The sequence below is a fragment of the Lynx canadensis genome, chromosome A3, assembly GCF_007474595.2.
Source record: "Lynx canadensis isolate LIC74 chromosome A3, mLynCan4.pri.v2, whole genome shotgun sequence".
In the NCBI taxonomy this organism is placed as follows: Eukaryota; Metazoa; Chordata; class Mammalia; order Carnivora; family Felidae; genus Lynx; species Lynx canadensis.
In genome coordinates this window covers 113,605,626-113,617,799 of record NC_044305.1, presented here as the reverse complement: position 1 = coordinate 113,617,799, position 12,174 = coordinate 113,605,626, and the positions used below count along the sequence as shown (strand labels likewise).

At 35.3% G+C, this 12,174-nt stretch overlaps 1 protein-coding gene across 1 annotated transcript in view; it reads left to right on the top strand.

The window, feature by feature from the left end:
• The window catches only part of BIRC6 (baculoviral IAP repeat containing 6), a 226,416-nt gene that overhangs the window by 197,078 nt on the left and 17,164 nt on the right, over positions 1-12,174 (top strand). The window contains 3 exon segments of the mRNA XM_032592785.1: positions 2,626-2,771; positions 3,403-3,513; positions 10,651-10,868. Of these exon segments, the coding sequence (XP_032448676.1) occupies positions 2,626-2,771; positions 3,403-3,513; positions 10,651-10,868 (475 nt within the window).

Here is a 12,174-nt window from a genome sequence, read left to right as displayed (position 1 = left end):
GGATATCAGACAATGACTAGTTGTGGTCATCATTAGGCAGGGAGTGTGTGTTCTTTGTAGATTTGAAGTACTCTCACCTTTTGGACATTATCCCTTTTTCTCCTGTCTGTTTTTGTCAAGGTTGTTCATGTAAAAATTTCTCATTTGAACCTGGTGTAAAGCTCTAAAAGATAACTGCTTTATGAGTTAACCATTATCTTCGATAGGAGATGCATAAAATCATTTCTTTCACACCTTTGGTATCAACATATTTTTTTAACTTTTGTGTATTTTTGCACTTTTTTAGCATCTTTTTAAAATTTTGTGGTCCAAAATATATATATATACATATATATGAAATTTACCATCCTGACTGTTTGGACTACTTTAATAATAGGAATTTCTCCTACTAATCATCTTTTAAAAACTGGATTTAGGAAATCGGTATCCATGAATAGGGCTTGGAGTTTAGGATGAGTCCTCTCTCCAAGGCTGACTTGCTCTCACTTGTGTTGTGCACTTTACTCTCCATGCCAGACACTCTTGTTTCTTCAAGGAGAAAACACCTTAATTCTGGAAAAACGCACTTCACTTCATATCTTTTCTTCTCTGCTTCGCAAGATGTGTTTCTTAAATGAAATCTTCATTGAGCGTCCAGTGGATCAACTGTTTGATGACAGATTTTAGGAAACCATCTTTATTTTATTGTGGCTATAACCGTAGCTCTTCTGTTTTTGTTTTTGTTTTTGTTTTTCAAACTACTTACCGTTGTTTTCCTGTTACGGTCAGTGATCCTATTAAGATTTTTTTAAGCCCTGGTATCAGAGGGAGAATCATTTACAATTGGCGGGGAGTCCTTCTAAATTCAGAAAGTCAAACAGCTTATTGCACTTTTCTTGATTCTCAGTGTTTGACACTGATTGTGAATAGCTGTTGATAAATGCAGAAGTTGAGAATCTGTTTGAGCTTGTCCAGCATTACATCTTTATTAAGAAAAGTATCAGATACTATTAAGCAATAGTCTCCACTTTATTTCATAGCTTTTTAAAAGACAATATCTTATTTGATTCCAGCACTTAAAATGCCTGATATTTCAGTCTTACAACATTCATTCACTATAGTCTCCTTACATATACATGCAAACATTCATGTTCATATACATGTACCTGTGCAGAAATTGATGACTGAAATGAGGTACAGTATAACATCCACCAAGTTGGCCATGCATTCTATGTGATTTCTTATACCTCAGTGGTAACCTCAGACAGTAACCCAGTGACACATTGAGTTGAGCCATCTTGCCAGGTGAGGCAACTATATACCTTCTAGTTAAAAATACCTGTGGGTACTAGTTTTTTCACACACTGCAGAAATCAGTTCAGAACTCACGCATAATGCTATATATGGTTACCCTTGCTAGCCACCTGAGTGGCCCTTCTTCGTTTACCTCTTAACAGCTCCCTCAAGTGTAAGCACTGAATTGCTTCTGAGCAGATTTTTGTCTTTGTGCTGAAGAATAGTTCGTTTATACATAGCTAACAATATTATTTTGTTAAGGACTCTTCTACCTTCTGCTAGTCTTTTTGTAGCTCATCTAAGTCTCCATGCTCACTTTGTGAAATACAGTTGTAATACAGTTGCCAAGTCCTTTTGTTGGTAGGTATACAGCTAGAAGAATAAGTGATGGTATAGCATGAATATTTTAAACACCTTTATTTATATGTGTTTTCAGTTTGTATTATCTATTTAATGAATTAACAAAAGTGTAAGTTTTTAGTATCTAAGCAATAGTATGATGATTATTAAGTGAAAAATATGTGCTGAGAGTTGAAATACAAAAAAGGATATTGATATTCACTTACTAATTTCAGTGACTCTTACAATAAAACTCTACTGTATTCACCTAGAAAATTTAAAGAAATATTTTGATGCCTTATACACAGAGACATTGTTGTAGTACATCCTGTTAATGATACAGAATTTGATACAAGATTGGGTACATTTTAGACCCTGGATAGAGAATGCCTCTAAAATGATTATGCCCTAAAACTTACTGTTTAAATATAAAGTTATGATGTATAAAAGCACATTGCATTAAGATACCTAGTAATAAACCTTCGTTTTTACTCCAGAATATATCTTTTAATTCTCCCCTTGGGAAAGAATATACTTACTCTGAGTGAAATACAAATAGTATTACAGTAAAAAAGTATACATATGGTTCTTTGATTCCCAAATCTTAGAAGACAGAGGATAGACCTCTGTCCCTTTTAGATAATGAAAATGATTTCTTCTACTTCCAGGTATTTGTAATTACTGTACTACAAGTACGTTTTTAAAAGTGTGGATCCAAGGACATATCGAGTATCTGGGTGTTTCTACAGTGTTCATTTTTTATTTAGATTGATCATATTTGAAGGGAAAACCAATCCAAAGCTTTACTTATTATGCTAGGCATTATTCTGTGGCTTCAAAACAATGAGTCTAACTTAAACTACTTCTGCTATATATCATATGTATTTCAAATGAAATACACACTATCATTTTGATTTTTAACCACTGTGACTTAACAGAGGTACTTGTTTTTCAATCCTAAAGTCTTAATTTTCCTTGCATTTCTTCCCATATGAAAAAAAAAAAATTCAGATCTAAAAGGGAAAATGTTAAAACAGGAGTAAAACCAGATGCATCTGATCAAGAACCAGAAGGACTTACACTGTTGGTACCGGACATCCAGAAGACTGCTGAGATTGTGCATGCAGCCACTACCAGTTTACGGCAGGCAAATCAAGGTACAGAACTGTCCTTGCTGCTTTTCTTTTGACCCAGAGATGTTTCATTTACTTCTGAAAACTACCTCTCTCTTTTCTCTGTGTTAATGCTTTGCAAGCAAGCTCATTTACCTAAAAATTTTGTTGCCACGCTTTCAAGTTAATCGTGAATAGTCTCTAATTTTGAAATACTTACCTCTTCTTTGTATGATCACTCACACTAGATTGAGCAGGCAGACAGACATGTCATGAACTTCTCTTCTTCCTGTTGGTAGTTGTGAAATTGAAAAATGCCATTGTACTGGATAGGAAAGAGTACATTTAGACTGGTTGTGAGAATTCAGTTTAAATTAGCATTTTCATGTCTTAGCAGTGTATTATCTATTGTTTTACGTCTGCTGTCTTGCCTGATTGGGTCAAACTAATTTTACAGAATTTAAGAACATAAACTTTAAAGTTGATAAGGGTTTTAGCCCTATTAGTTATGTTTATGACATAAAAATCTCTTATACTTAAACTGATACACCAGGAAGATAATTGTGAAGAGTTTGTTAATTTTTTAGAATTCGAACTTTGAACTGTAGAAACTGTTTTTGTTTTGATCTTTTAAAATGTATGCTTATATTATTTATCTTGAAATATTAAATAACAGAAAAAAAACTAGGTGAATGTTCAAAGAAGGTGGCTATGAAACCCAAACCTTTATCAGTATTGAAATCGCTTGAAGAAAAATATGTGGCTGTTATGAAGAAATTACAGTTTGGTAAGTTGAAATTTTAACCTTCATTTCTTCAGGTCTCGTTTCATATTGTGTAATAGTGCTATTAAAATGTGTTCTAGTAAATGAAAGATTTTAAAAGTTGTTTGTACCATGAATTCTTCATATCCTCTGTGTGTGTCTGTGTGTGTGTGTGTGTGTGTGCGCGCGTGCGTGCACACACACCATGTATACATGCAAACATTTGATCATCTTTTCATCTCTAAATTTATATCTGTATTTATAGTTGTATTTGGAAATCATGATTCAGTAGAAACCTAGGGGAAAAAATAAAGTCAAATGTCAAAAACGGGGGGGGGGGCAGAAAGTAGTTTTCTTTAAGACCACTCATTTCTGTATTTGCTGGCCAGAAGAAAGCTAAGACCTGGCACTTTGAACTAAGTCTGTTACTCTTAACATTTTAGAATTCCATGAGATTTGCCTTTGGAAAATAATAGTTTTGTAAAGTCCACTTGTATCCTTTTCTATTCTGAAACTCTTGACAAGTAAAGACTGGTGAAAAGATCCTACCAGTCTCCCTCATAAGGTGTTAGTCTATAAATAAACACTAGAATTCCAAATTTTGGTGACCATTAGTAACTGTTATTATCTGTGCCTCTTTTCCAACCTTGAGACCCAGTCAAAAGACTTTGACTATATGAAAAGGAACACTAAAGCAAGTGTAAAAATACATAAACTTTTGACATACTGTCTTTGAAACTTCAGTGGAAATCATTTAGCTTTTGCTCTACCTTACTTCCCAGGTTTGCAGTAAAAATCACGTACAGTAGTAATATATATGAAAATGATTTGAAAATGATAAAGCACTCAGGCAGCTTTTGTTTCATCATCTTTTTAAAAAAAATTTTTTTTAATTTAATGTTTATTGAATTTGAGAGAGAGAGCATGAGCAGGGGAGGGATAGAGAGGGAGGGAGATATAGAATCTGAAGCAGGCTCCAGGCTCTGAGCTGTCAGCACAGAGCCCGATGCGGGGCTCGAACTCACGAGCCGTGAGGTCATGACCTGAGCCGAAGTCGGATGCTCAACCGACTGAGCCACCCAGGCGCCCCTGCTTTTGTTCATTATCTTAAGATTGGAAGAATTGAGATGACATGTATATACTGTTGTTCAGAAAAAATGTAACAGTTTTGGTTTTGGATAATTGTGCCAGCCACTGATAGGTTGTGACCATTTTGTTTAATAAACGCTTAATTCAGGAAAATGTAATAAATGTCAGGTTCATTCAATACTATATTAATAACTATAAATGATTACCAAAGGAACAAAAATATTGTCTGCTGTACTCTTAAAGTTACAAGACACCAAGAACAAATACTGTTATACAAATAGAACATGAATTTGTACTCTCTCTCAAAAATAAATAAACATTAAAAAAAGTCTTAGAAAAAAAGAGATTTAAACTCTTAAAATATCATGACCACCTCTTCCTCAGAGAGGTGTCATATAAAGGAATAATCAGAATCATCAGGAAAAGCCACACCACCAGTATGATCCTTGTAGCCACATTCACTGTCACAACTAGGAAAAGTACTCTCAGATTTTAAGTAGACTTCATTTTTCAAATCTCTCAAATGAAAGCCTTTATAGTTACAGTTTGATTAATGTATATTGTTGCAAATCTTTTTTGAAACTAAATTCACTATATTGTGTAGAATAAAACAACTGAAGTAGACTGGAAATATGTCAGGAGTTGTCAGTAGCACTGTGTTAAGATGAAATGATTGATACATATCTCTACTCAGGTTTGTCTGCGTACAGTTGAAGGTAACTATGGGTAGCCTTGAGGCAAAACCCAGGTATTAGATGGGTTTGTCTGTAGCTTCACACTTCTGTGTACTTTTTTCACTTTGTGACAACCTGTTTCTTTCCCTCCTCCTCCAGATTCAAAAGCATAAAGAAACTTTCTCTGCTTCTTTATTGGCTGTCTAATTGTGCTTTGATTCTGAATGAAATTTAGTCTGTGAGTTGCCCCAACTAGGTACCAATGCATGTCTACTGAAACGTTTAATGTCTTACTTCTGGAATAGAATTCCAGAGTGGAGTGGAATAGAATGGAATGGAACAGAATTTTGAACCTCAAGTGGACAGTAACTTTGTTGGGGAGCCATTGAAAACCTGAGTAGGTTAAAAATAAATCCTGCAAAAACTAAGACCTTTTTAGTATGATCCTGGTAGATTTGCCAGAGGACATCATTTGGTTGCTTCCCACTCATGCCATTAGATACAGCACTGATACTTGGTGGGAGTATACAAGAAGGAAGAAAAAGTGGTCCATGGTCATGATATTTTAAGAGTTTAAATCTCTTTTTTTCTAAGACTTTTTTTAATGTTTATTTATTTTTGAGAGAGAGTACAAGCAGGGGAGGGCAGAGAGAGGGAGAGTCCCAAGCAGGCTCCACAATGAGTGCAGAGCCCAGTGCTCTATTCCTTGAACCTTGAGATCATGACCTGAGCCAAAACCAAGAGTCAGACGCTTAACGGACTGTCATCCAGGCACCCCTTAAGATTTTAAGTAGCATTTTATAAACCACATATGGGGGCGCATGGGTGGCTCAGTCGGTTAAGCGTCTGACTTCGGCTCAGGTCATGATCTCACGGATCGTGAGTTCGAGCCCCGCTTTGGGCTCAGAGCCTGGAGCCTGCTTCAGATTCTTTGTCTCCCTCGCTCTCTGCCCCTCCCTCACTTGTGCTCTGTCTCTCTTTCTGTCAAAAATAAATAAATATTAAAAAATAAAACATATGATTTGCTGTTACTGCTGAACTTTGGATTTACTGATCTTTAGTCATTGACAGAGGCTTTGGATATAACCAGATTTAGTCTAATTTTTATAGGTTCTTCATTTTATTTTGAATTTTTATTCAATATTTTTGGTCTTTTGGGGGGCATATAATTTGCAAACATTAATCTCCTGTTCAGTGTTTAGACTGTTAGCCTGGAGTGGGAGGTGTCAAGAATAGGGTTGGGAAGAGAGAAGAGGTGATTCTTCTAACCAAGATTTGGTTTCCTTTTACTTGGAAAAACATTCTTTCTGGTGGGTTAAAATTTACATAGATTAATTTTTTATATAACTTGAGTTTATCACTGAAAAGCTGGTGTGGGCTTTTTAGAAATCTTTTAGAAGTGATTGTTCTTTCTCTCCCATTGTTACTTATTAGTATATTAATCCTGAAAAGATACCATGGAATGAAACTATCATTTGTGTTCTAATATTGTACAATATCATTTTTATTTCTCTTAGAAATTATTCCATAATCTTTTCCGAGTAGGTTTCTTCTTTGTATACTTTAATTAGGGGTCTCGTTAGCTTCTAATGATACTACAGCCTTTGGCCTCACTAATTTTGACAATCTAATCTGTTCCTTTATTCTGTTAACATGTTTGTTTTTAATAATTTTTTTAATGTTTATTTATTTTGAGGGAGAGAAAGCGTGCATGTGTAGGGGAGGGGCAGAGAGTAAGGGAGAGAGAGAGAATCCCAAGCAGCCTCTGCTCTGTCAGCACAGAGCCCAATGCTGGGATTGAACTCAAAAACTGGTAGATCATGACCCAGGCCAAAACCAAGAGTTGGATACTTAACTGACTGAGCCACCCAGGTGCCCCTTTGTTTGTTTTTAAACAATACTTCTGAAGAAGCATTATTTTAAGTTTATTTATTTATTTTGAGAGAGAGAGAGAGAGACCGGGAGAGAATGAGTGGGAGTCATGACCGTGAGATCATGACCTGAGCTGAAATCAGTGGTCAAACTCTTAACCATCTGAGCTACCCAGACCCCCTGAAGAAGCATTTTATTGGAAATTCCTTTTTGTGGTTATTTAAAGCAAATACTTGAACTTGGTTTATGTGAATTTGATTAAGTGTTACTTAATATACATAAGTTTATATCTTTTTGGACTCCGATTAGTTTCTATAGTATTTTATCAAATTATTCCATATTTATTGTTGCACTAAAAATTACTCTCAAAACTTAAGGTGTTTAAAACCTTTATTATTTCACAATCTCCATGGGTCAGGAATTCAGGAATGGTTCAGCTCACTGTTTCTGGCTTAGACTCTCTTATAAATGTGGCCATCAAGATGTTGGCTGGAGCTTCGTCATGTGAAATCTTGACTGGCTCTGGGGGCTGTGCTTTTGATCTCCCCCACGTGGTTGTTGACAGGAGGCCTTAGCTCCTTGCCATGTGGGCCTCTCCATAGGACTTTTTGAGTGTCTTCATGCATTGTGTCTGGCTTCTCATAGAGAGCAAGCAGACAGGAAGCCAAACTGCCTTTTATGACTTAGTCTTAAAAGTTGTAAACATTACTTCTGCTTTATCGTTAGAAGCAAATCACTAAGTCTAGCCCATGTTCAAGGAATGGGGAATTAATTTCTACCTTTTGAAGAGGGTGTCAAAGAATTTTTGAAAGTATTTTAAACCATCAAGCTTCTATTAGGAAAATAACGAGTCTGTTCTAGGATTCTAAGAAGGAAGTTTCCTGAAATGTGATTGTGTGTGTGTGTGGGAGTTAAATATTTTATTGAACTTTAGGTTTGAATTTACTTACTGGTTCAGACCCAAATATGTTTTAATGTCTTTTTAAAGCATCTGTAATGTGCATGTAGTTGAAAGTATTTAGATACATTCCATCTCTATATGTTCTTTAGTTCTTTCCATTCAAAAAGTTTCATTTTATCAATATGAATGCCTTATGCTTCTGTATGTATAGGAAATTCTGATTTAAATTATTACCTGTAATTAAGAAATTCAGAGTCCTTATGTCAGAGCCAGGAGACTTCTCTCGTACCACGTAAAATCATAAACTCTCCAAGTTGGATATGACTTTAAACATCATTAAGTTTTACTACCCAGTGACTTTTAGAATCATTCACCAAAAAAAATGCATGTTTTCTGTTGAGCTTTTTGGAATAAACTATATTTTCTACCTTTTATATCAAGTACTTTTAATATCATGATTCTTCTACAATTTGATATTTATTGACTGCCTAATATTCCATCATGTAACATACTGTCATTTAACCAATAACTGGTCCTTCAAGTTGTTTAAGTTTACTTATTTATTTTGAGAGAGAGAGAGAATGAGTGCATGCATGCATGAGTAGGGGAGGGGTAGAGAGAGAAGGAGAGAAAGAATCCCAGCTGGGCTCTGTGCTATAAGCAGGGCTCAAACTCACAAACCATGAGATCATGACTTGAGTCAAAACCAAGAGTCAGATACTCAACAGACTGAGACTGAACCACCTAGGTGCCCGTCCAGTTTTTCAATAACCTTTGCAACATCTCAGTGGCCATATCATTGTTATAAATATTTATATACATTTATGATTATTTCCTCAGGATAAATTAATAGAAGAGGATTTGTTGAGTCAAACTATGTACGTTTTTAGCAACTGGTCATTATCTTTGAATATTTTAATAAAGTTTTGGTATTAGTAGATCCTGTTCTCTTATAGGTAGCTATAGGATAGAAAATTTTCCTCCAGTCTTGGGAATCGGCTCATGTTTGTTTCTGGTGGATTGCTGTTTATAAAATTCAAATTTATACAGAAATTTATCTCTGTAGTATGTGAAAGGCGAAATTGGGCAGATGAAATAACTCCAGTTTACAACTTCACTGACAGGAAGTAGTTAGCAGTCTTGCTGAGATGTAGTATATGTACTGTGTGGTAAAGTCAGCTTTCAACATTTCTTCTTAAATTAGATTCTACTCGCATAGAATTGGTGATAGTTTCTACAAGAGATGCACCAAAAGTTTATTTTTCTCTCTGAAAGATTTGTTAAATAAAGATTGTGGCACTCCTCTTTTAAACATATGGAATACACAGACCTGTGACTCTTCATAGGTCTTCCCCCTTTTTCTAGATTATAAGCTACTTGAAGTCTTGAAGATTTCATTTCCGATTTACCATTTAATCCATATAAACTAGCCTAGAACCTTGCACTTAGTAAGCTCTTGGTGAAATTTAGTGCATTAATGCTAATTATAATAATAGCATTAGTTTTTCTGTATATTTAGAATTATATGAACATAAGATCAGAAGTTATTGTTGCTTCTAATTGACAGTATTTGCCCTAGTACATGGTTTTGATGTAGTGTTGAAATTTATATAAATCTTTTGTAACCCATTGGTTAGGGTAGAATAATCTGAACTGGAGATAAAATTCAAATCCATTTTTTTTTCTTTCTGTGTGTACAGAGTTTATAAGTAAAGAATAACTTCAACTCTTTTCTAAATCTGCCTGAATAAATGGTTAAGAATTAGCCCATTAGTTGTATTTTCTCAGAGTACTTAGAACATTACCCTAATAATCTTCCTTTATTGCATTAACTTAAATTCCAAAAGTAATGCAAGAGTAGACCTCAGTCTGGGACTTCATTTTCCAACTCCAAAGTCAGTGCAAATATATAAAGACCTATTCTGGTTTTAAAAAAATGAAATATAATAATAGTTCTTGGCATTTAGTATTTTGAATTATTGTGGCAAAAATTATACACCACACATTTTAAGAATAAATTGCTTTTTCTGCTTTACATTGTCATAGCAGCTTGATACAGTCTATCAGTGTGTCCACATTATATAGATTAAAAAATCATTTCCTGGGATTCCTGGCTGGCTCAGTCGGCAGAGCATATGTGACTCTTAATCTCAGGGTTGTAAATTCGAGCCCCACTTTGGATATAGAGATTACTTAAAAATAAAATCTTAAAAAATAATAATAATTTCTTCATTTTGCTCCATTACATAATCCATCCACCGAACAGTAGTTGTGACATAAACATGTATAGCTTGCTAATTTTTCATGGTCCTCTCCATTTTGTGGGGCTTAAAAAATTTTATTTTAGTATATTGACACATAGTGTTACATTAGTTTCAGGTGTACAACATAGCAATTCATGATTTTTGTGCATTATGCTGTGCTCACCACAGTGTAGTTGCCATCTTTCACCATACAACACTATTACAATGCCATTGACTGTGTTCCTTGTGCTCTGCCTTTGGTCCTCTCTGTTTTGGATGAAGGGCTAGTGATTTATTTGTGATCCTTGTCGTTATAACACTACTCCATTCTAGTTCTTTTTCTTTTTTTTTCAGTGTTTTTTTTTTCTTCTTTTTCTTTTAGATACATTTGAGATGGTTTCTGAGGATGAAGATGGGAAATTGGGTTTTAAAGTAAATTACCACTACATGTCTCAGGTGAAAAATGCAAATGACGCAAACAGTGCAGCCAGAGCCCGCCGCCTGGCCCAGGAGGCTGTTACGCTGTCAACCTCACTGCCTCTTTCGTCCTCTTCGAGTGTGTTTGTGCGCTGTGATGAGGAGCGACTTGACATCATGAAGGTAGAAAAACAACTGTGTTTTCTCTATTTCTGGCTAACGCCATTATGTATATAGTTGTCTATATTGTTCAGATAGTGACTATACAGAGCAGTAGAAGTAGCATGAATTTTAATAAATTAAATAATCCTGTTGGTCATTTTGGACATCATTGAAAGGAGTCCTTTTTTTTAGTGTTAGAGTATGTGTATGGGACAGCTCTTCAAAATAACAGTTTAGAAGAAAGTACCAAAATGCCTGCCTTGAGTAAAGGCCATATACAGCCTGTAGTTTTAAGAGCTGAGTATCACAGGATTTTATGTTGGTTGGTAGGAAAAAATCATAGGACTTCTTCCTTGTCATCCAAGATATTTCCTTCATGTTTTATAGTATCATTCTTCAGAAATTATTCTTTTTTTTTCTTTTCTAGGAAATTCATGCAGTTACTTAATTACCTAAGACTGACTTAATTACTTAAGATCTGTGAATTAAGTAATGATAGTACAATAATAAATAACTGCACCTTTATGCTTTACCATTGTGGTTATCTGGCTTTAAATTCTACGTGATTGCTGCAGCAAGAAAATTATAAAGATTTGACACCTGCCGGGGAGGGACATGATGGGGAACCTTTCTTTACATTTGTCATTTAATTCGTGGTATCATAGTCTGTCTTCCTTAGATACACACCTGTAACTATCAACACATTGATTTGAGGAGCGTTTTTGTTTTTGTTTTTTTGCTTGCTTATTACTTTTTTATTTTGCTCTTTTGGATAAATTTTCAGTAAAAATCTCATAGGCTTTGCCTCTTTGAGCACACTCTTAACCTGTCCCTTGTTACAAACAATAGCCAATTACAGAAGGATTGCCTCGGGAAGTATTGTATCACTAAATAGACCACATAAGTTCAGACTTGTGACTTTGTCTCTGGAAAACATTATGCTGTACCTAAATTTAAAAATCCCAACATGGGGGCGCCTGGGTGGCTCAGTCGGTTAAGCGTCCGACTTCAGCTCAGGTCACGATCTCACGGTCCATGAGTTCGAGCCCCGCGTGGGACTCTGGGCTGATGGCTCAGAGCCTGGAGCCTGCTTCCAATTCTGTGTCTCCCTCTCTCTCTGCCCCTCCCCCGTTCATGCTCTGTCTCTCTCTGTCTCAAAAATAAATAAACATTAAAAAAAAAAAATTTTTTTTTAAATCCCAACATGGAGCTCCAAACCTTAAATCGGAGTTGTCACAGATTGAGACTCGATCACTTTCTTCCACAAACAGCTTTTCAGGATCAGAGACTTTGCCGCACAGGCCTTGCACAATTAGTATCTATTGAT